Below are 26436 nucleotides of genomic sequence, written 5' to 3'. Positions count from 1 at the left end.
ATAAAAATATATATATTTATATATATAAATATATATACTAAATTATTTATTAATTTTCATTACTTTCATCCTCTTTTTTTTTATTCAGTTAAATAATTACAAATGAAAATTCAGGTAATTATCTCACCTGAATGTGTCAATTGTAGGTCTCGGACTTGACGCTGTAGTAAAGTTTTTCAAACCCAATTGTAACCTATGGAAAGAGGACCATCATCACATTTATTGCTCACCATATATTATATTATTTGGGATTTATCCCTAAGGTTGAATCTAACCTTAAATTTGGATGATTTCAATAAGAATCTAAAGATTTAAATTATAAAAAATACACTAAAATTATCGAAAATTCATTCTAAATTTCGATAACTATAAAGCTAAATATTATTTTATATGCATATTTTTTTTTTACTTTTCGGTTTTTTTCCATTATTATTTTATTTATTTTAAAGATTAACTTTATTTATCGATATATAATAAACATAAAAGGCTGGAATAAGAGGTCAAACTCAGTCTGTTTAACTTTAAAGTAGTATAAAGAGGATTTTTAATATAATCTGAAGGATAAGAGGACTGCTTTTCTCCTATCAGCTTATACTGATACTGACTGATGATACTCAGCAACAAGCTTTACATAAGCTGACAGGTAAGAGGAGAGAGATATCTATGCTGGTAGGATAAGAAATAGGATAGTTAACTTAAGCTTGTAAAATAAGAAGAGAGAAATATCACCTAAATTAGTATTTTTACAATAAGAAATATGTTCAAATAATAAATAAGCCATTTAATTTGAATTAAGAAAGTCACACTTTTTACTTAAACTAAATAATTTCGAAAGCAGTCGTCTTTTTTTTTCAACAAAAATTATATACATAAGATCTTTATCTATTTTTAAATAAGCCCTAAGCATAATTTTAATTATATTTAATTGTTCTTTTCTATAACATTAACTTTCCGCTTAATTATGATTAAAATAGAATTTTATGCTTACAACATTAATGAATAAACTTCAGCATTATTAACTTAATGTATTGCTTTTCTCATATCCAAATCCGAGGAGACATTTATAAAATAATTTCGTGTCAAACTATGTAAGTAGGTAACTTCATTACAATGGAATACAATTAGTCATTGGTGTTGCAATAGAATTAGTTACCACAGGTCACATCATTTAGAGCAAAATGAGACAAATGACAGCAGTATATCACTGTCTCAATAAATAAATCATGAATGCCAAGATCCGAAAATTAATTCCATCGTTAACATTTCTTAAACTAAGTTGTATGGAGTTCCATACATGGAATTATTAAACCAATCTATTAATCGGATATAATAGAGTTAAATTATACTATATAATTTCTCTATAAAATAGTGAAAATATAAAAAATTAAATAATTCAGAAGCCATTATACTTATATTAAAAGAGAAACGTAACGAAGTGGAAGTGAAGCTTTGTTCAAAGCTATCTTATATTCCGAAACAATCACAAACATCACCTGCTGTCTGGTGGGGGGAGAAAATCTGTTTAATTTTTAATTACTTAAGGATTCTGACAGTGTACACCCAGGCTATATCGTTATTGTTATGTTGTTATAGCCTCAAAGCGAAATAGAATTTAGAATACAAAGAGTCAATACATCATTGTCACCGAGTTAGACACTTCCTCCTGTTGCTATTTAACAGTTGCTCTGGAACTGTCATCGGCTAAATGAGGCCTGTTTTAGAATATTAATTCGATGAATAGTTTCAAGATACGAGATAAAGCTTGAGATTTTTTCTACATTTATAAAGTTATTTATATATACATATGTATATTTCTGTGAAATAATATAACAATATGACAGCAATCATTAGTTTGATTTAAGACTTGTTAGTATAGGGGACAATGTCGTACTTCAAGAAACTGTAATTTAAACGTTATCTTTTTCTTTTAATTATTCATTAAAATAAAAATTGCGTCACATTTTTAATACTATTATTATCTTAGCTTTCTACTTCTCGTATTTTTTAAATAAATATTTTTATAAATTTTTTGAAATGTGTGCAGTTATATAAGAATCAACTATGCAAATATAATTTAGATTACATAAATATTTAACCAATGGATAGGTTTGTTTTAAATAAGCATTTTCAGTTTATTATAAAGTAGAGCATATTATGTAAGATAATATAAAATAGATCACAACGTAGGCCTAAAAACTATGCACTCTTATTTTTTACCCACGTTTTGTGTTAGATCGAATTTCAGGTAAGGAAAGATCTGAAATTACAAAATATCGAAAAAGTTTGCTTAAGTGTTCTCCATTTATTCAAGACTTATGTATTTTTGCGATAAAAGTTTTTGTCGAGAGTTCTCTTGAGAGTTAAAACTAACAGGAAAAGTATTTAAATGTAGCAAGAAAGTTTTCCTAAGCTTTAAATATAGTAATTTTAAACTCGTTAAATTGTTAAATGTAACTTATCGCCTCGTAGATGATTTCCATTTTGACACAACGACGATACTTTGCGTGTAACTGACTCATCTACTTTCCAAATTCATTAATGGTGCAACTAACACGCGAAAGCCCAATTCTTTATATTTATTGTGAATGCTACTCATCAACAGCTTACAAACTGCTTGAGAGAAGATAATCGATCCGAAAAGAGTTATTATAAGACAAGAGCACTGAGATATATATTTCTGATTTTAATGAAATTTAATTCCAAATTTCACTGTCTTTAATCGAAATATAAGAGCCACATTATTTATACGATTAAGTCAATTCTTTGCCTACTTAAATAAGAGTTATGCTGTCAAGTTGATTTGCAAGATTTAAACAATTCATTTATCAGTTTTACAAAGTCAATAAACCAAACTAATTATAAAACCGATATGAAGATGATAGCTTTGTTTACTAATTCTGGTTTTCTCCTATGATTTGAAGATTAAGTAAAAAGGACACATGGTAAGGTATCCTCTTTACTTAATCTTCAAATCTCCATCTCATATTTATCTTACTTAATTTACTCTTTGAAAGATCGAAACAGTAATTTTTTTATTAAAACATTCTTTATCTCTTTAGCTTTTCGTATCATTTAAAAAAAATCATTTTGATACGAGCCAAGTTTAATCATTCTCCTGAAATCATCACTTGCTATTATTAGTTTGTTCAATAGATATAAATCTCGTCAATACTTATCCGACCAATTTATCAATATAGGTTTTCTCACCGAAACTTCACGATACATCATCATTCGTTAAACGAACAAATCTTTTCTTATCACACCCTTTTCGACATCTTTTTAATTGTATAAATTTATTCTCATCATCGTTTCATCTTCTTCAAAGATGAAAGAAAAAAGAAATGTGCGAGGAAGTCTTAAATCTTTTTTTCTTTAAGGTTAAATGGATTCATATAACCTATTAATTCAAGAAGATTTAAATTATAAATAATTATAATTTTTATTCTAATTTATTTATAGATTTTATGTAATGAATTCATTTTATTTTTCGACAAGTATAATCTTACTACTTGTTAATATTTTTATGAAAAAAAAAACTTCTAAAACATGATTATAGAATTGATTCCTGGCACAGATTTTATAATAATAATAAGTTTAAATATATTTAAAAGTAATGGTTTTAGGTTATGAGTCTAATAAAAAATTAATTCTCTCGAAAAAGCCAATAAATTTTCTAGAATTAAAAATCTGAAGAAAAAATCGACCGTTTGAAAAGAGGAGGAAAATAAAAGCTTATTAACACGAAAAGTTATAAAAATTTTTGAGGCGAAAAAGATGAATATTTTGCCTTATGACCCAATGATAACACCTGCAGACTATAATCTTCTTCTTTAATACACTTAGTTATTAAAATCTGTTATCCTTACAGGATAGAAAAGGCTCTTTGGCACTAAGAAGTTATTATTAAGTAAAAAAAAAGTTACGTACATAATAATGGTGAAGCGTACAAAGATTAATGCAAAAGCACAAAACATTCCAAGCCATTTATAAAGTGCACTTCATTTTATATTTCAGATAAGGAGTCATTTAATTAAATGCGGTGCACTATATAGTAAAAGCGAAATTACAGAGTCACGGAATTTCTCATACGAAACGCTGTATCCTTGTCATTGGTGTGACTTTATTAAAAACAAGAGGCAAAGAGGAATTTGAAAGGGTATCTCATTCTCACAGGTAATAATATATTGTAAGCCGTGACCAAGGACAAGTCTAACCCGCCTACTGGTTACGTCCGCTATCAACTTTTGTTCTCCTTCTAGTGGGTCCACTTAATTATTTACTCCTGTTTTTATTTGCGATCTTCAAGGTCGCCACCATCAATAAACAAAAAGGGGTCAACTGTCAAAACCGGAACCGCACTAGCGGGATAAGGCTATTGGCTCTTAACGAGTGGAAAGTTGGCGTGAAAATTCAACGACATTAACTAATAACCGTTTTAGTGATTAAACTTTTTTTATGTAAATTATTACTGATTTATTCTAGACTTGTTTTTCGTGTAATAATAAATCTTTCGTTATATAAAAAAAGGTAAAGAAAACACATTTTAAATTTAATTTCCTATTTTTTTCGAATACATTTATCTTTACTTTCAAATTGCTAATGTATTTCTAATGAAATCATTTTGTAGAAAGGAGGAGATATTGAAAAACAATTTTTTCTAATTAATTCGTGAGAATTTTGGATTTAAAAACTAGAATTTTATGGAAAAATTAATTAATTTTATTAGACTATAACTATCAAGGTCGACATCAAAACATTTACCATCAATCTTTGAAAGATAATTTTAATCAAAATAAATTTTATTGCATAATCACGAATAATTCAAGGTAGAAGTTTCACGGAGGCCTCTAATTATACTTTTATATTTGAAAACTATTCAAGATCTAAACAATGAAATAATGAAATGCTTAGAAAATAGTTCAAGGCATACATTAAAGATTAAAGAACTGTAATTCCCTGGCATTTAATTCATTTTTCAAATATTCATAAACCTACATTAACAAGTCTATCGAATTGTCCCTGCGGGCTATTAACTATTTAATATCTGATCAGTAATTCAATGCAACTTGCTAGATTCTTGCATCAGTCTTTTTTTAAAAACTGTTTTATGTAATTTTGAAAATTTCAAATATTTGAAAAGATATATGCAACTTACTAATTTCACTTCTTCTTAAATTAACTGTTTAGAAAAATGTTTAAATCTTAAAGTTTCGAGTTAAAAAAAATCCAATATATTTTAATCCATCTTCAAAACAAAAGTGTAATGGTTAAATTAGTTTATCAATTTAAAAAAAGCGAAATATTTCTTATCTACTGCATAAAAATCCCTTAAATTTTTGCTTTAGTAGAAGCAACTGGCGATATCCGACTGCAATGGGCCTCTTCTGACTCAGTGACTTGTGGCAGCTTCTTATCTACCTTCATCTTTATCCGTGAATTAATAAAGTTAGACCTACTTACAGTTCTTATGTAAAATCTGTAGCATTAAGAAACCCATACTTAGTATAAAAGTTTCCTTGTTAGGATGGTTTACAATTTATTTGCAATCCAAAACAAAACTCGAGTGTTGCAACGAAATAACTCAAGAAATGAAAGCTTGTAACAAAAAAAAAGAAAAAAATCTAGCAATGCCCTTAAGCCAGACAAGGCAACACTACTTATCAAAGCAGGCGACCCAATAGACAATGTGCTACAAGAAGGGGTGGGTGAAGTTACACGTGCTGTTATAAATCATGCTATGTTCTAAACGTGGAAATTACCCGACCGTGAATAGAAGGATACAGACCCCACTAATAATACAGGTAAGACAGTGGTAGGGGGGCATATAATTATCAGTCCATTTTTGACATTAATAAATGCTTTATAATTAGATCCTTAGTGTGTGTAAGCTGCCTGCATCAATTTTTTTCATAATTCTTTACAACCGTCAACAACTGATCTTTGTCTCCCCCCCTAAAACACACCCTTACTGTCCAGCCAACACCTTTACCAACTTAGAAAATTTTCTTAGCTATTTTTACTCGAATTTGTACATAATGATGGTGGAATCATTTTTCTGATGGTATAATCTCCGAGCGGTTCAAAGAAAAATGGCATACGACATTATATCTCATATACTACATGATAAGTGGTGCTTGGATTAAATCTATTGTTTTGCTCTTGTAAGTTTATATCCGAAAATAACGCCCTTCTCTATGCTGGTACTGTAGTATAGTTATAGAAAAATTATTTTATTAATGATGTATGTAGATATGACATGAAACTAAGTATTGTAGCTCATATTTTTGTTTTGCGATAACAGATAACAATAGTAATTTAACAGAGAAAAATAAAATGTGTCCATTTTTATTTTCAACAGAGGAAAAACAATTTTAGACATCATTATTTATTCACCAGCATTAATGAAAAATGATAATAATTAAAACTTAAATAAAAGAATTGGTTTTTGTAATCAGATAATGACTAAAAATGGAAATAGAAGAAAGTATTTCATAGTTATGTTTTTGTTTGGCATTTATTTTATTATTTTATAGCTTACTTTTTAACTTAAGGTCAACACATAAATAATTTATATATAATCATGCATATTTATGAACTCTTTAGAATTCTTTCATACTTAGACCAATAGAGTATTGAGAAGCATGATCAATGGTGCAACAATGTCTTAAAGATCATTTATTCTGTTTTAAATAAATAGTGTTAATTATTTTAAAAAATCTGATAAAAGTGCATTTTTGATGATAATGAAAAAGCTGTTTTTGTCTGTTCTAAACAATAGTTGTTTTGTGTGTAGCAACTGCCAAGGATAACATAAGCTGTCATTAATTACAGCTTAGAACAACTTTTCTAAATGAATATTTCAAGATATATTTATTTTTAAAATAAAAATTCCATTTAACGGGAGATAAAGTCAATTAATTACTCGAAGTTACATGTTTTCCTATTACAGAACTACTATACTTTTACAAAAATTGTGACATTATTATTTTATTTTTCTCCATAGATCAATGTAAATTAATACACGCTGACAAGTTAATAAATATGCCAAGTTAATTACTGTAAATGTATGAAAATTCTCGAAATTTCAGCTTGTAATAAAAGAACACAATATTAAAGCTATTAAGTACAAACTAACTTCAAAATATAAGACTACAAGTTTTCCTGGTGGAGGAGAAATGAATAAATCAAATCATAATTCAGGAAATAAATGTTTGTTTATGTGCGTGTGTGTATCATCATAATAATTATATCACTCCAAGCTATTTTTTTCTAATCGAATGACTGCAAAGAAAAGTTTAACTCACGAATCGGATGAGGATGCTCATTTAGTGTTTGTAAATTCCGCTAGGGGCATCGAAGTCTCGTCTTTCAACGTGAGATTAGGAAATGACATTACCATGGTAACTGATAACTAAACACTGTTAGCTATTGGCTACAGAAAGACCTAGAGAAATGACTGTAGTTAAGTATTGGGCGTCAAATATAATTTCACTTTGAAAATATTCAGATTAATGTTTGTCCTGTCCATAAAGTTATACCCTAAACAAATGAGTAGTTTGGCTACTCAACATTTTGTTAAAAATACAACTAAATTGCACGCAACTCCTCACTTATCCAGAAGAAGAAACTAAGAATATTGTTTATTATAATCCAATACACATTATTCACTCACTTCCACGTGTTTTTATATTTATACACGCTTTTATTTCGGAAAGTTTGAACAGTATTTACATAGAAAAATCTAAATCATATCCTCTCTCTTATATTATCATTTAGACTTTAATTTATAACGAGATTAATTTTAGACAAGACTATAGTTTGTTTATAGGATTACATTTGAAAATAAATCTAATGATGGTTGACAATAAAATAAACACGTATCGACCTGTAGAAAGTTCAACTGAATCTATAAATTAAAAAATATATATTGGATTTTATGGTTTTCATTTCAAATACAGTATTTATTCTTATTAACAAACGAGTACTGACGTTTTTATTTTATAAGAAATTACCTACAGGCCTATGGGAGATTGAATTTTTTTAGTATGGAGAAAATCAAGAGATAAGTATTATTAATATATATTATTCTATTCTCCAAGATCTGAAATGTTTAAAAATTTTACCATTAGATAGTAAATTGGAGGCGTAAAAGTGAATCCTCTACAAGAATATCCGAAGAAATATTTGCATTGAATTTCAATATGAATATTGTTTGAATTATTTTTTATTTTAACAAAATGATATTTTTCAAATGACCGAATTGTTATTGCGGAAGAATATTTTCTATATTTCATTTATCCTTTGTGAAAAATTTATAATTTTGAATGCACAAGAAAAATAAGAGTTGAATATCATAAACTTTTGCCTACTAAAAACTGGAACTCGGAAGGAAAGAAAAGAAAGGCAGTTGTTATTTGTATTAGGTATAAAACTCATTTTTTAACATTGTTTTATCATGTAGAAAGTGCATTTTCGTTTTACATGAGCATAAACTACTTCGTGAGTTAAATGAAACAAGTGTATGTAATCCCAAGTGACGACGCTATGAAGCTTCCGAACAGCAAATGGAAGAAGCCATGAAGCAAATTAGGAAGAGAGTATAGAGCACCGTGGCAGTAAAATGTGAACCGGGTTCTGTTCTCAGGCGATCATCACAGGTATTTACACTGAATGTAAAAGTTGTAGGGATATCTTCCTACCACAAGGAAATCAATAACAATGACATCACCCCCTTTTCTATCCCCGTCTACCCTGTCCAAATTTAATAAACTCTGTTCTGGGTTTGTAGGGGGACAAACAACCCAATCGATTGTCCGCTAGGAGCGCTACTAGTCTCTTGGTAGGGTTACAAGTTGGTTGGGAAAATACAGGTTAAGAAAAATTGTCCTTTCTCTACAGGATGGATATTGGCAGAGTGCGGTTGGTATTTATTGCCAAAAGCCGAATGGACAGTTACCTGCCTATTAAAAATGAATCAGGCGTAGCCAGCTGAGCTACTTACCGGAATTGGACAGTCGTTTCCCCTACACGAACCTACGCTGTTATTCCATTACAACTGCAGTCGATTCAAATCTCTCTCGCATAGCCATTCAACATGTTTCTCTTACATAATAAGAATGCCCGATAAGGATGTAGTCTCGGCCTTCAAAGGTTCTAGGGTCCAGCTAACTGGCCGTTTGAAGGTCAACTGATAAACAACTAGTAACGTCGTGCTGAACACAAGAAAAAAGTCATTCATGCTGTATACGGGCATCAATTTTTTCGCCCATATAATATATATAAATGGCATACATTTTTATAAAAGAATTCTTAATTATTCACGTTTTATTTTAATATTGCTTAAACACAATAGACATTTTTGACATGATGAGTTACTTAATATCTGACATGAAATCTGACGTATGTCATTCGAATGACAGTCAATGATACACTTTAGATAAATAGGTAGTACAATGAAAGGAGGAGGCCGGCCAGAAAGGACAAGGTTCTCTGTGAGAACCAAGTAAAACTAGATCTAACGTTCGTTAAATGTAGACGTCGTGAATCGAATGAAACACACGGTGAACGTCATTCAATTTTGTTTTTAAAAATTTCCCATTTTAAGTTTTACATCCTTAATCTCAATTGAAATTATTAACATTTTTTAAACATTATTTCTTTAACGATAAATCAATACATATATATGTAGGCCTACTTAGGCCTATATAACAGCCTAAACGAAAATGTTGTCTAGGTTTTTATATGAGTAAACACTTTGTGAAATCTAAATGATTTAATATTAAAAGTTAGCAAAATTACTTAGATTTGTCTCTTAAGTAGATGATTAAAAAACAAAGTTTAATATTGGAAACATTTGTTTCAATTAAAACATATTTCAAATAATTATTTTAGCTCCTAAACTAAATATAATCCAACAGACTACCTTGATTGAAATATACACAGTAGGGCCTGCACAGGTTTTTTTTTTGTATATCGTAAATAGGCTAATATTTCGTACTTCATAGTTTTTCATTTTAATCTACTTCTGGGCAACAGAAATTGTTAACAAATTTGAATATCTGATGTAAATTGTTTATTTCTACGCTTCTATTCGATGTTTTGAGTATTTGCAAATCTAAAATTGAGAGATTTACACGTTGGTAATTTACGAGAACAATAAAATGGCCTTAAGACTTATTGTTGTTACTTGTCTATAAACAACTTGAGAAACATATGCAAATTAGACACACCGACGAAGAAAAAAGCCGGACGTATCTGATAAATGCATCTTGTCTAACTAGAGTGTGAGCTGTCATATTCTCTATGATCCGAGAACTAATGAAACAAGTAGAGTCAACGGGTCCCTCCCAAGATCAATTAGCTATCGGATGATCATCCACCAAATGGTATACTTTAATAGCCTACAAGCTATAAAACAGTATTACTATAGGACTGAATTGGTACAACCCGCATCCCGTGCCAGATTGCACCATTCTTGTCACGATCTCTCATCACGTGACTGGGGATGAACACGTGCTCCTACGCCTCTCGAGTCCCTTTGCGTTACCATGGATACCTCCGACTGGATGTTGGGCTTAATAGTCTATTTAAGACTATTAAGAGCACTCAAAAGCTATATCACATTATATTCTTTACATATTAAAAATTTACATTGTACCATTTTTAATTTTCAAAAGTAGAGTAAAATATAAAATATACATGTCGAGTAAAGCCTGTTTGTTTGAAAAATAGCTTGAATATATAGCTTAGTTGCATTTATAATAAAGTTTATCTTAGGAAGTTAAGTCCATAAAAATAATTTACAAAAACGCTAGAAGATAAGCAAAGCAGTAGGACTTTGTAGATTATTGTAATATAAACTTTATATCCTGAAATAATATTCGTATTCTTGAAATTGTGGGCTAACGATTGATGTAAAAATTCTGGTTTCTGACTTATTGTATTTTATATCATTCTTCCATATCTAGATAACTTCTACAGACTACTGCAGAAAAACAATTTTTTCAGAAATTCTCCGGATTATGCTGAAGTATTTAATCATTCACAATTAAATAAAGAAAAAAACAATGAAATTCTAAGAAAAAAAAAATCTTTACCACACTAATTAGAAGATTAAATGAGAATGTCTTAGGAATGTTCACTAGTTTTAAATAGAATATCCTATATATTTTGCCTTGGAAATTTGATGTTAATTATTTGATTTCTTGAGTGTTGATTGATAAAAGAATAGCCATAAATTATTAAAAAACGAAGCCCACAATTCCAGCTCATTATAGCAAATTTTTTTCTGGTATTTTACTAGTTTTAATTATCATTGAGTTCCATGACCGTTTATATACGTCTACAAGGCGGAATACGACGCCATTACATTAACCAACACGCGACCACGCCTATCTCCTGCATGGTCATAATCGCGGCATAAAGCCTCATATTGCTTGACATAAAACCCGCATTCCATTTTTATTCAAAACTTTATTCCTATAAATATTATTGTAGTAAAAATCTAAATGTCATGATGTTCACTGATGAAGCTACCACGTTCAGCCTGCAATTAAAATTCAAATTGTCCATTCTGTAATAGGCCTATATTTTTAATTACGTTTTATCTAACAATTACTTTAAAAATCTTTAATCTGATATAAAATATTACTAAATTTATATTAGAACTTCTACAGTCAAAACAATCTTTCGGTAAGGTTACATAATAAAGATAAGGATAAGTGTGAGATCTATTCACTATGCATAGAGGCCTGTTTTAGGTAATCTGTCAATATAAAATATAATTCTCCTTGGCAGTGGGGTCATAAATTCTACAAAACATACCGTGAAAATATAATCATACAATTCTGGTTTTGCAGTAGATCATTGTAGTATGATCTATAGATAATTCCTTTCGAGATCTTAAAATATTTTACTTGTACAGTACATAATAACAAATGCCAAGTCATAACCTTAGTCTGAGTCCGTAAAACTATGTAAAATTAATATTGCATCTTATTTTTAAAATAAAGAATGCGTTATTAATGGCAAAAATTATAATATCAGACAAAATAAATATAAATATTATATAAGGAACTATAACTGATTTACAGTTAATTGCTATTAATTATGCAATGTATTACAATGTATTAAAAAATGATTATATTTTGACATTTAGAGGTCATCTTTTTAAATAAAGAGTTCTCTTTATTTATAACTGTATCTTGTTAAATTTCTTGTCAGTAGTTTAACTAGTTTTTGCTTATAGATAATCTATATAAGCCTATAGGCTATAAGCTGTGCTTAATCGTTAAAAATGTATCCTTTTTTATGACAAATAACTCGAAAAATAACTAATATTTCATTTTTCTCTACCATTAAAATTAAGGGCTTTCTAATATATATAATAAACAATTTTTAAAGCATCTTGTTATTATTATATACATGGAAAATTATAAATATTAAAGTCCATAATTAGCATCGGTTCCAGTAAAAAAGTTTTATATAGTTAATATCTTCGTAATAAAAATTTATAACTAAAGAACATAAAGTTTTAAAAGTTAAGCCCGAGGCACAGAGGTTAGACTTTATTGATCTTTAATTGGATTTTTGTTTTGGATGGCTTTTGTTACATCGATCATTGCAAAGCCGGGGATGAATTTTACAGGCGGAAAAGTTCTTTACCTGTAAGAATAAAAAAAATCAAGAAATTGTGCTGGGATTAATTGAAGCACATTCACTGCCTCACGAAAGAATGAGGACGAGATAGAAAGGAGGTGGCACCGGATTTGCAGTTCATCCCGCCCACTCTGATAATCCCTCTGGCCAAAACAGTCATGAGGTCAACACACCTTTTTTCCATCACAAAAAAACTTCCTTTATAAATAATTATATTCTTCACATAATTCAGTTTATTAAGTAATCTATTTAAAGTAAAAATCGTATCCAGTACTAAATTTTTATTAAAATCTCGAGAAGATGAGATTGCGCTCACACCGAGAAATTAAAAATGCTCAACGTTAACAATAACCTTTCTCGATTTCAAAATACCAAGAATTACAATAGAATATGAAGAAAAATATAAGAAATGCTAATTCCAACTGAAAATTTTGAATTTGAAAGAAACCTTAAATAATAAGAATTAATTTTGAACACTCGCAAGTGGAACAGGTTTGCCGTTAAATGCTCAATACTATAATTGTAGAGCCTATAGGTTTATAAGCTTAACAATGGCCTAGCTGCGGGCATGACACATCACTTTTATTTCCAGTTAGCAAATAGCGGATTACTTGAATGGCTGTCTTTTAATACTGCGTGCTCCCAACCTATAATTGTCAGCGATGATAGCAGCGCAATTCATTAGCTTCTACCTAAGGACGTTGAGTGGAACTTTTCCTGGCCTATTTCTCCAGTTCCCCAGGCAAATTTTTTCTTAGTTTCCCTATTGATAATATGAGGATAAGTGGTACAAGAAAATAACTTGTTATTACCGAAGGTAAATAGAAAATGTTAAATTCTATCATTTGCCAGAACAGATGGTAGACACAGGTTTGATGATTTTATTGCAAAATTCCCAATGCATATATATGTATAAAATTTTAAAATATACGATTCGATTTCTGTTAACTTGACGAAAGAAATTTGATAAAAATTCAGAAATGTTAGTTTAATATTATATTTTAATAATTGCCTTTTAAAAGTTACCAAGAATATGAATTTATTTTATCTTCTTTTAATGAAATAAATGTACCGTAAAGTACTGTACATAACTTTGAACTTTAACAAAAAACATAAAAACTAAAAACTGTAAAGATTCTACAATCTATTTATTTAGTTTGATTTTATAGATTTGTTAAGCATTTAGAATTTTCCATTTGCTTCTCGAAAGCTTTTCATAAAATTCTATCATCATATAATAAAAATTATCTTACAATAATAAAATAATTCGATAACAAATTTTATTGTAAAATTGACCGAAACAATAATTAAAACCCTCACGTAATTAATTGATAATCCTATACGATTTCTGTACATAAATAATTTTATTAAGGATGACAATTTTCGTAATATAATTGTATTTTGGATTGTGCAAGATTGTTTTAACGTTTCCTTAAAGTAAAATTTTAAATATTTTCCTATACTTAACAAAATGAATGACTCTATACTGTTCAATTTTTACACAAAGTTTTAGTATACCAACCCTCATAAATTAAATTAAAATTAAACGAAACAACTTTTCTAACAATCGTGGAAATTCAAAATATTAATACTGAAGTTTTTAATACTTAAACCCTACTGAGTCCGATTCTAAAACTTTATCTTACATTTAGATCCAATTGTTAGTCTTTTACAGTTTTCAATGTCTCGTTGTAATTAGATAATTATTTGAAGAATTCTCGAAAGGAAAATTCGTGACTAAGAATATTTTCTATAAGATTATTAGACTTTCGATAAGTTATAATTTGCTTTGGGCCCGTTTCTTTTTCACACAGATCTACAAACATACATTGTATAACATAAATTTATACAGGCCTATTTATTTCAGCAAAATTAAGAGAAATTTTTAACGTAAAAGTTGAAAAATTTCAAGAATAAAAGAAAACGAGTTGGAATTTTCTTACTTTTAACAAATCAGAAAGCTATTTACAAAACTTAAGATGAAATTTTATGTAAATCTAAATGATTTTTCCATTCTAAACGCATATCGGTTCGGCACTTAAGTTACATTTTCTATTATCCTTGTAATTCCGAAGGCCTGATTATCGACAATAACACTTTAAATACTTATATTTTGAAATTAATGAAATATATTTTATAAATAAAATTTCAATTTTATAAAATGATTAATACTTAACTACAATTTAAGATATTGGTTATTGGTAACGAAAGCTTGAAAGTTCTCCGAAGCTACTTTACATCCACGAACAAGAGTTTCATACGTATATATTATATAATGACTGACTAGAAAAAGAATATACAATTTTTTGTATGTTAAAAATTAATATGACAAAGGAAATTTTACGACTAAAATTTTAATTACTGTATTTTGATTGGTTACATTTTTATCATTCTTGGAAATGACGCAGAGTTATCTGAGAACGAGCAGATGTTTCCACTGACTTTTTTACCAAATACAGTAAAACAGTAGTTATCTTTCGACTTATATAGCCCATTTTTTTCTTATAGGCTGTGTCTTCTCATTTGTCACCGTTTTCTATAACTTTATGATAAGTAACAAATTTCCATCGAATTAAAAAAATTCTTCACGACTTATTTAAAAAGAAAACTATTTAAAATAAACGTATTTATTATTATAATTTCCAAATACTACAATATCAGTTTATACAGGCCTATTTTATAAATGTACTTTTTACACGATTCTCAAAAATTATAGTACGATTGTCTGTCTCAAACTCTTTATTAGGCCTGTTTTCATAAGATTACAAATAAATAAATAGAAATTATCTTGCTGTGATTGATGGACTAACGTAATCAGCCAAAATAGTAAAAAAATCTTTCATGTTAAAATTCATAAAAATAGTAAAATTCGAACTTCATTAATTCTAGAGAATTTACATTCATAAAGCTTTGATACCTTTTTATATATAGGCCTATATACTTTATAGCCTACATATAAAATTATTCTTATATTTGAAAAGTACTTAAATTATTTTCCGTAAGTGATATAAAACATATATTTACGGATTACAAATATCTCGGGTGTCTCCATTTTATTAATTTAACATGTTCAAGTTCTATTAATTTCACACAACTTAATAAACATGTAAAGTAATTATATCTCAAAATTTTGCTCGAGAGTCAGGCCTTCAGAATTGCAGTTATGAATGGAAATATAATAGCGAATGTAAGGTGTTTCGTGTATTATCATCTCGCTATATGAAAATTCAATGTGGAGAATTTACTCTTTTCTTCACAATTTTGTCTTTCTTTCATTCCATTCTATTTAACAATTTTTGTAAAATTGCCAATTCAAATAAAATTATAACATGGTTAAGAGTAAAAATCTGCAATCTATCGGATATATAAACTATCTAAAATTATTCAAACCAAGTTTCCTATATTCCGAAACAAGAGTTAAGTGCCTAATGATCTGTATATAGCCTGCCACGGTTGTTTACAACTAGTTTTTGACTTATGGGATGAAATTTAATAGAAATAATTCAGTTTAACTTCATTATTTTGTATGTTATACTTTAAAGTTCACATTTATCTGTTCTTTAACATAAGTATATGCTTTTAATTAAGTTTGGTAATCTTGTTTAGGCCTATACAAAATTATAACAACTTTAATTAGGTTTGTAACAAAAGAAAATATATCTTAATCACAATTTGCAATTAATACAAATGCTTTTAAGCCTATATTTAATTATTTTAATAGAAATTTTTTTTTGTGCTAGTTTTTAAATTCTTATAGAAATTTAAAAAATAGCAGAAATAAGTTTATAGAAACAGTAAAGAGTTTTGTTATTATTATTATTACTTTTATTAAAATTTTATATATATAAAATCAAAGAAGTTAACTTTTATAAAAGTTAAATAATAATTAGTAAATAGAATTAAATAGTTAATTATTCACGACAAGTTTATTTCTGAAACTATACAGGCCTATACAAATCTGTCTTAAGCATAAAAGAAGCAATGTAACTCACGAATGAAGAGATTTAAGACTATTTATTTATCCTGTTTGATGCTAGTCAGTCAAGTGCTATTATAAAGGAGAAAATCTTTATTTGTTAAACGGTGTTAACCACAATTTAAAGGTGTGGAAGCAGTCAGGAGATCCACAAAGTCAACACATTTACTAGAAGAATGACGTCGACCGATCTATGTCAACATCTAGACGTAATCTATGGGCTACGGTAACAACTATTCAACCGAACTGGCTGAGTTCGAGAATTTCTACATTTATCTTATTTAAATTTGAAATTATCTCAAAACTTTTTTTAAAGTGTCAAATGCGGGGGCTTATATTTTATTTTTACGCATAAAACTTTACATAAATTTAATTGTAGAGTTGGAATTTATTTTTATTTCAAATATATATATATATATATTATATAAACAACTTATAATTGTTGGTTAAACACTAATTTAAACTTTTATGGAGTAAAAAATAGTAGAAAACTATTAATATTCTATCGTGGAATTGACTGAGCGTACACGGTAGAAATTACAACTTGGATATGAGGGAATGCAAAATTCAAAATGGTAAATTTATATATGGAAAATTCGTAATAAACTATTAAAATTTAATTCATGAAAGACATAAAAGAAGTCGAAATTTAGAAAGTTTCAAATCTACAAAATAATAAAGACATTTAGAAAGACCTTTATAAAAATTTAACTAGAAAACTTTAAAACTCAATTTGTAGGCTTAAGTAGCGTTTTATTTATTTATGCCTAGTTTTTCATCGTTTAAAATTCATCTTTTATAGGGTTTTTTTAAATAAATTATTTAATAATAACAGTTATATTTAAAATACAGCTTATTGACTGATTTTGAATTTAGAATCCCAATAGTAAAATCTAAATTTGTTAATAAATATGGTTAAAATAATCTATTAAAAGAGTTTTTAATTAATTTATTGATTACCATGCAATTAATTAATGTTTATAAATCGTAATGGAACAGTTCTTACCATCATTAACTAGTCTATGGTAGAAGTCTGGGTGCTTAAGGTCAGTGATTTCTTTCTATCTGGGGGCCCACTAATGCCACCTACCGTTCGCGACTTGAAATAGGTGTGTGCGACACAATGACAGTATTGATTGGTTGTGCGTTGCTTCGCTAAATTTAACATTTTTGGAGATTATACGGTGAGCGTTACAAAGTCCAAACGCGTGTAAAAATTTCGAGAATAAAAAGAAAAAGAAAAAGAAAAAAAAATGCGTAGAGCGGTTAAACCTTCCTCTTTTATAGTAAATTATATCTAAGTTATTCTCAAATTTTAAGATTTTTCTAGAGAAGGCAGACAGGTTTAAAAGGAACAGCCTTAGGGACTCTAAGTGGAGAACCCACCATGGCTATTGTGCACTTAAGGGATATTGTATAACCTACAATTACATATCTGCACGATGCTGAAGAGATGCTCGATTTGATAATGATGTGTAGTATATAAAGGTGCTATTTATTCGTAGTAATCATGGTGATCAAGTTATGAGAAAGCACTTGAATACACGTCAAAAGTTTTTTTGACAAAAATTTTTGTGTCTCTTTTGCTTAGCCCATTAATTTTGATTTCGTTTATTGACGTCGTTAATTTGTTTATAGATATGTAAAAATATTACGGTAGCTCTTTCTACGATTGTTTTATTACAATTTTATTCGTTTTTCTTAATAAATTCGTTTATAAACATTAATTATTAGTTATATTTACATTCAATAATTTCACTTTCAATATTAAAGCAATTAAATCGTAAATGGACACAGAAAAATCATGTTTTAATTATTCAACTTCTGCTGGTAAATTCTACAACCTTTGATATTTCAATAAAATAGAAAAGCTTCTGTAATTGCGAATCTTAAAAATTCCCTTTGATGATGTTACTCTACTTAAGAAAATTGGAAACTCTTTAATTATGAATGGCTTCCAAAATTCTATCTAAATCCGAACCGCAAGACTATTACGGCCAAGATTATTAATTTAATTTAAACTAAGACGATAAATGATCCACTTATTTTAATATAGCCTATATAATAGATTAATTGTAAAAAAAGAAATTTTTTAAAAGAATCTCATTTCTTAATGAATCCATGTTGACTTTCTCAATATTGAAATTTCATTTTCCATTTCGTTAGTTTAACTAAAACTAAATTAAATCGATACGATCTAATGATCATATCGATTTAATTCCATTTGATAATAACTCAAAATCAAGCTAATCAACTTAATTTCTGATGCAAAATCACGAAAGTCAATTGAATTTCTTGTTGAAGAAATTCAACAAGATGACCAGAAGTAAAATTTCCTTTATCTTTCCTGCTTATATTTCTAATTTATTTTTTTTTATTTAGATGTAAAGTATTGCATTTATCAGTTCAGTGTTTAACTTTTTATTATTTGCAATGTGATGCGAAGTGGAATACTTAACATTATACAACCCACAGTTTGATTTCATGTCTTAGAATGAATGTTTAATTGTCTCATAATTAAAAACTGCCTTCAAAACACGTCAAAAAGTCAAATGAGATCTAAAATAAGAACCCCTATCACACTTTAAAAAAAATATCTCAAATTTCCTAATAAAAAAGGGTGAATCGCACCACAACAATTAGTGAGGGATTACGATCTCCGTTTATACCCAATTATTGTCGAGGTAGGCCTTTGTATAAAATCCTCTATCAAGAACTGTCCACTAACGAGCATGGATTATTACGAGAACAGTAGAAGATTTCCATTTTTAAACGTGAGTAAAAGTTTTTATTTTTAAAATCCTGTGAGATTATTTCGGTTTCCAATACTTTTATATGTTACATAGAAGTTAGAATTTGTTTAATTACATTCATAAACTTTCTAATATCGTGAGAAATATGCTTTATAAGAGATTTTATGTTGCATTTAAGGATGGGATATAGGCCTGCAGAAGTTTAGTTTTCCGTCTTTTAGTCTATCAGAACAATTTTAATTTACATGAAACATGTTCTCAGAAATGAGATTTGCACAGCCAAAAGAAGGTTGAATCTTTTTTCTTATTGCCAACTGTATCTTTTTATAAGTCACGAAAGCTTGAATCTGTTTGCATCTTTCGTCACATGAGAACTCCAAAAATGAAATGATTTAAGAGTTAGAAATTTGAAACGAAACAGAAAATCCTCCCGTTGATTTCGGTTTACAAAAATAACATATTTCAAACATATGATTTACATTTAAAGTAAGCTGTGTCAGGTGAGAGAGTGAAGTTATTCAAAATCCGGTTCAAACCTATACAAAACTGTCCTCCTCTTGAATATCTAATTTTTGAAGTAGGCCTGAGCTCATAATTTTTTTCTGTAAATTAGGTTATGCTTCTGAAACAGTATTTCCGCAAGAGGAAAATTTGTGTAGAGTTGAAACATGAAATTTTCACAAACCCTAATTATTCTGTCTTAGTTGTAGACCGCATAGGAAGGACTTGACATGTCATAGTACACGCACCTTGTCGTTTCACCAATAATAATAATGGTTACGTCTGGATGAAACGAACCACAAAAGACAACTAAGACAGGCAAAGTTACGCCCAAAATTATTCTCTCCCTCTTTTCAGCAAGTGAAGAAGTAAAGACTTTTATTGAATATAGACGTTAAAGTGAATTTTCGGCTTCAAAAGTAAGAACTTTTCTTTTCTTTTATAGCGTTTGGATCTAGGCGAAAAGATAAAACAGTTCTTGTAATAGCTTCATAATCGAATGATATTAAATTTTCTGTTGTCTTTGCGTAGAAATATGAAACACGAAAATTTATTTGATATTTTGAAACATAAGAATATATTAAAAACCTGGTGAAAATTGAGCCAATTATCAAAAATACTGAACTGACAGATATATTAAACAGATTGAACTCGAAAATATTATTTTTGTAGATCTTTCAAGTTCTTTTGATGAAAACTGGAGTACACTTAATGATTCAGATAGAACAGTAACTTTTTTACAGCTCGAATATATCTTATGCTGTCAACGAAATACCTAACCAGGATATAAGAAATGTGAATTTATAGGAAAAAACTTCGACTAAATAATCTGATTGACATTTTTGTTTCAAAACCTCATTTACCTTAATTATGCCACTTGGCCTTACATTTAAAAAAAAACAATAAAAATTTACTTGAAATTAACAGAAGCAGGAATAAATTTTAGGTGACCATTGACGTCATTTGACTATATTTGGAATGTACGTGACATTCATAACATGCACATCGCCATTAATATTAGAGTAGAAAATTTAAAGGGAATTCTCGTGAGAATTTAGAAGAGTAACCTAGAATATTATTAGTATTATTGCTTACTATATAACAATTTGTAACGTTCTTCGTAACTGGTTATTGTTTTCCAGACCAAATTAAGATTCGAAGTACAGTACGTAACGTAATACGAACTTGGAAAGCCGAAACTAAATCAAAAAAGGTCTAATTCAAAGTTCTTTAAATTCTAAAATATAATTCATATAATTTTATAAGGACTAATACAATAAAATTAAAAGGCCTGGGAAGTAGTAGGCTTACAAACAGTGTGCTAACGCACTATAAAATTTTGTAGGCCTAATAAAGCTTGCTAACATTCGATATGGGTCTATTCCATTACAACACATTCCGTGATCATTTTTTACATTTTAATTGCTTTTAATTTATTAAAGCAATCTAGTATAAATATTTGGATTTTTGAATTTTTCGTTCTCTAAACGACTTTACTTTATTCCTATCATAAATCTTTGTTTATTATAGGCTACATCAAATTAATCTTTTAGATCTGAATTGTTTTGAGACTCGAACATTAGCTAAATTTATGTAAGCATTTTTAAATACAGTATATAATTATTATATTCTATATATATATATATATATATATATATATAAACTCTAGGCTTATAAGCTATAGATAAATGTGATAGTTTTAATTTTTAGTGTATTTTATAAGTACTATAATGGGCAAATAACATTTAAATCTTACATTAATAATTAAAAGTTTAAGAGAAGAGATTTGCTTAAATTTTATAATATTATAGAGTTTTATTTAATTTGAAGCTTATCAAACAAGCCAAATTAGCGGGCACTTTTCGTTTATCACAGTTCTAAGAGGTCAATTCTATTAGCACTCAGCAGACGATTCGACTTTCTATTAAGTGACAGCCCATCTATTTGACGCCATGCTGTTTAGGAGGATATGTAGGGGGCTACTGACCCCAGACGTTTCACCATAGTTAATAACATCCAATATTTCCCCCGCATTACCCATCGTGTGAGACCTCTGACCCCAACTCAACACTAAATCAGAATTCTTACTTAAAGTTATTTAAAAGAGATAATTTAATTCATTAAAGAAAGATTTAATAAAGCGAAAAAAAAAAGAGATTCAGAGAAGAGCTCCGGTTACACCACTCACCTGTAATATGGATGATAGCCTTGTGGTGTCACGTGTAGATCCATGGGTAAAGGCCTGTAGCCATCTGTGGGTTGCATGTTGTCGGGGTCCCAATATTGGGACAGCGGATTCACACTATACTCCAGGTTTCCATGCAGCTGAGGCGTTTATTTCACCAGTCGGCCGCATATTGGCATCAACACGTTGTCCCTCGTTTTACACCGAACTGTCGAGAGAAAAGTTATCACTCAGAATTGTACATCATAAGTTTTATATTTAATTAATATTTATAAATCCTCCAATGATCACTCTTATTCTCACTCTTATTGATCTATAGATAGAGTCAGTTAGCCTGCCATACCTGTTCGAGGTTCTGCCACGCTCACCTGAGCACAGGTAATAATTAACATGCCCCGCCCCATAGGTGGTGCTACGACTGTCGTAATAAGCAGTTATGCTGTTCTTTGTAGCAAAGAAACGACTGTTTCATTGGTTGCGTTTCTATGTTATGTGATGATGGACACAACTTGCGGTGACAGCCAATTAGCAAGCGTGTGAAAAGTCACGTGGATAATCGTGACGTCAATATTTTTCACGATTGGTGTAAAATACTTCAAATTCGGTAAAAAACGTTTAAGTTTAAGAACGTTATAAAAACCCACCTACAGACTTCGTTTTTAAAAGAAAGTAGAAGACACAATTACTCTACAACTAGAAATAATTGCCTCTTTTTATATCAGATTTTGTAGTTTAACACAGTTAATTAAAACCACTAAAATTAAATTTCTTTCGGTTTTTAAGTCTACATTCACTCACACGGCCTATAAAGATCATAAAAATTAACTGATAAATAAATTTCTTTTATTCTTTAATAAGTTTGAAACAAGATTCTATCGGAAACTTGTACAAAATTTATAATTACGAATTAATAAATTAAAATTCAAAAATAATATATCATAANCACAGTATATCTTTTAATACATATAATAAAAATTATCTTACAATAATAAAATAATTCGATAACAAATTTTATTGTAAAATTGACCGAAACAATAATTAAAACCCTCACGTAATTAATTGATAATCCTATACGATTTCTGTACATAAATAATTTTATTAAGGATGACAATTTTCGTAATATAATTGTATTTTGGATTGTGCAAGATTGTTTTAACGTTTCCTTAAAGTAAAATTTTAAATATTTTCCTATACTTAACAAAATGAATGACTCTATACTGTTCAATTTTTACACAAAGTTTTAGTATACCAACCCTCATAAATTAAATTAAAATTAAACGAAACAACTTTTCTAACAATCGTGGAAATTCAAAATATTAATACTGAAGTTTTTAATACTTAAACCCTACTGAGTCCGATTCTAAAACTTTATCTTACATTTAGATCCAATTGTTAGTCTTTTACAGTTTTCAATGTCTCGTTGTAATTAGATAATTATTTGAAGAATTCTCGAAAGGAAAATTCGTGACTAAGAATATTTTCTATAAGATTATTAGACTTTCGATAAGTTATAATTTGCTTTGGGCCCGTTTCTTTTTCACACAGATCTACAAACATACATTGTATAACATAAATTTATACAGGCCTATTTATTTCAGCAAAATTAAGAGAAATTTTTAACGTAAAAGTTGAAAAATTTCAAGAATAAAAGAAAACGAGTTGGAATTTTCTTACTTTTAACAAATCAGAAAGCTATTTACAAAACATAAGATGAAATTTTATGTAAATCTAAATGATTTTTCCATTCTAAACGCATATCGGTTCGGCACTTAAGTTACATTTTCTATTATCCTTGTAATTCCGAAGGCCTGATTATCGACAATAACACTTTAAATACTTATATTTTGAAATTAATGAAATATATTTTATAAATAAAATTTCAATTTTATAAAATGATTAATACTTAACTACAATTTAAGATATTGGTTATTGGTAACGAAAGCTTGAAAGTTCTCCGAAGCTACTTTACATCCACGAACAAGAGTTTCATACGTATATATTATATAATGACTGACTAGAAAAAGAATATACAATTTTTTGTATGTTAAAAATTAATATGACAAAGGAAATTTTACGACTAAAATTTTAATTACTGTATTTTGATTGGTTACATTTTTATCATTCTTGGAAATGACGCAGAGTTATCTGAGAACGAGCAGATGTTTCCACTGACTTTTTTACCAAATACAGTAAAACAGTAGTTATCTTTCGACTTATATAGCCCATTTTTTTCTTATAGGCTGTGTCTTCTCATTTGTCACCGTTTTCTATAACTTTATGATAAGTAACAAATTTCCATCGAATTAAAAAAATTCTTNATAAATCGTAATGGAACAGTTCTTACCATCATTAACTAGTCTATGGTAGAAGTCTGGGTGCTTAAGGTCAGTGATTTCTTTCTATCTGGGGGCCCACTAATGCCACCTACCGTTCGCGACTTGAAATAGGTGTGTGCGACACAATGACAGTATTGATTGGTTGTGTCACCGTTTTCTATAACTTTATGATAAGTAACAAATTTCCATCGAATTAAAAAAATTCTTTACGACTTATTTAAAAAGAAAACTATTTAAAATAAACGTATTTATTATTATAATTTCCAAATACTACAATATCAGTTTATACAGGCCTATTTTATAAATGTACTTTTTACACGATTCTCAAAAATTATAGTACGATTGTCTGTCTCAAACTCTTTATTAGGCCTGTTTTCATAAGATTACAAATAAATAAATAGAAATTATCTTGCTGTGATTGATGGACTAACGTAATCAGCCAAAATAGTAAAAAAATCTTTCATGTTAAAATTCATAAAAATAGTAAAATTCGAACTTCATTAATTCTAGAGAATTTACATTCATAAAGCTTTGATACCTTTTTATATATAGGCCTATATACTTTATAGCCTACATATAAAATTATTCTTATATTTGAAAAGTACTTAAATTATTTTCCGTAAGTGATATAAAACATATATTTACGGATTACAAATATCTCGGGTGTCTCCATTTTATTAATTTAACATGTTCAAGTTCTATTAATTTCACACAACTTAATAAACATGTAAAGTAATTATATCTCAAAATTTTGCTCGAGAGTCAGGCCTTCAGAATTGCAGTTATGAATGGAAATATAATAGCGAATGTAAGGTGTTTCGTGTATTATCATCTCGCTATATGAAAATTCAATGTGGAGAATTTACTCTTTTCTTCACAATTTTGTCTTTCTTTCATTCCATTCTATTTAACAATTTTTGTAAAATTGCCAATTCAAATAAAATTATAACATGGTTAAGAGTAAAAATCTGCAATCTATCGGATATATAAACTATCTAAAATTATTCAAACCAAGTTTCCTATATTCCGAAACAAGAGTTAAGTGCCTAATGATCTGTATATAGCCTGCCACGGTTGTTTACAACTAGTTTTTGACTTATGGGATGAAATTTAATAGAAATAATTCAGTTTAACTTCATTATTTTGTATGTTATACTTTAAAGTTCACATTTATCTGTTCTTTAACATAAGTATATGCTTTTAATTAAGTTTGGTAATCTTGTTTAGGCCTATACAAAATTATAACAACTTTAATTAGGTTTGTAACAAAAGAAAATATATCTTAATCACAATTTGCAATTAATACAAATGCTTTTAAGCCTATATTTAATTATTTTAATAGAAATTTTTTTTTGTGCTAGTTTTTAAATTCTTATAGAAAATTAAAAAATAGCAGAAATAAGTTTATAGAAACAGTAAAGAGTTTTGTTATTATTATTATTATTATTATTATTACTTTTATTAAAATTTTATATATATAAAATCAAGGAAGTTAACTTTTATAAAAGTTAAATAATAATTAGTAAATAGAATTAAATAGTTAATTATTCACGACAAGTTTATTTCTGAAACTATACAGGCCTATACAAATCTGTCTTAAGCATAAAAGAAGCAATGTAACTCACGAATGAAGAGATTTAAGACTATTTATTTATCCTGTTTGATGCTAGTCAGTCAAGTGCTATTATAAAGGAGAAAATCTTTATTTGTTAAACGGTGTTAACCACAATTTAAAGGTGTGGAAGCAGTCAGGAGATCCACAAAGTCAACACATTTACTAGAAGAATGACGTCGACCGATCTATGTCAACATCTAGACGTAATCTATGGGCTACGGTAACAACTATTCAACCGAACTGGCTGAGTTCGAGAATTTCTACATTTATCTTATTTAAATTTGAAATTATCTCAAAACTTTTTTTAAAGTGTCAAATGCGGGGGCTTATATTTTATTTTTACGCATAAAACTTTACATAAATTTAATTGTAGAGTTGGAATTTATTTTTATTTCAAATATATATATATATAT

At 28.4% G+C, this 26436-nt stretch overlaps 1 protein-coding gene across 1 annotated transcript in view; it reads right to left on the bottom strand.

The window, feature by feature from the left end:
* LOC111618969 (protein trachealess-like) overlaps positions 1 to 22405 on the bottom strand; it is an 83928-nt gene extending 61523 nt beyond the window's left edge. Inside the window, exons 1-2 of the mRNA XM_023360597.1 lie at positions 22076 to 22405; positions 128 to 193 (exon numbers count right to left, since the gene is read on the bottom strand). Coding sequence (XP_023216365.1) covers positions 128 to 193; positions 22076 to 22152 — 143 coding nt within the window. The 5' untranslated portion in view covers positions 22153 to 22405. The remainder of the gene's footprint in view (positions 1 to 127; positions 194 to 22075) is intronic.
* Between the last annotated feature and the right edge of the window lie 4031 nt (positions 22406 to 26436).

This window comes from Centruroides sculpturatus, unplaced genomic scaffold (genome assembly GCF_000671375.1).
Source record: "Centruroides sculpturatus isolate CEXI.00-Female unplaced genomic scaffold, Cexi_2.0 scaffold241, whole genome shotgun sequence".
Taxonomy (NCBI): Eukaryota; Metazoa; Arthropoda; class Arachnida; order Scorpiones; family Buthidae; genus Centruroides; species Centruroides sculpturatus.
The sequence above is the reverse complement of the archived record's forward strand: the minus strand, read 5'-3'. Positions and strand labels throughout refer to the sequence as shown.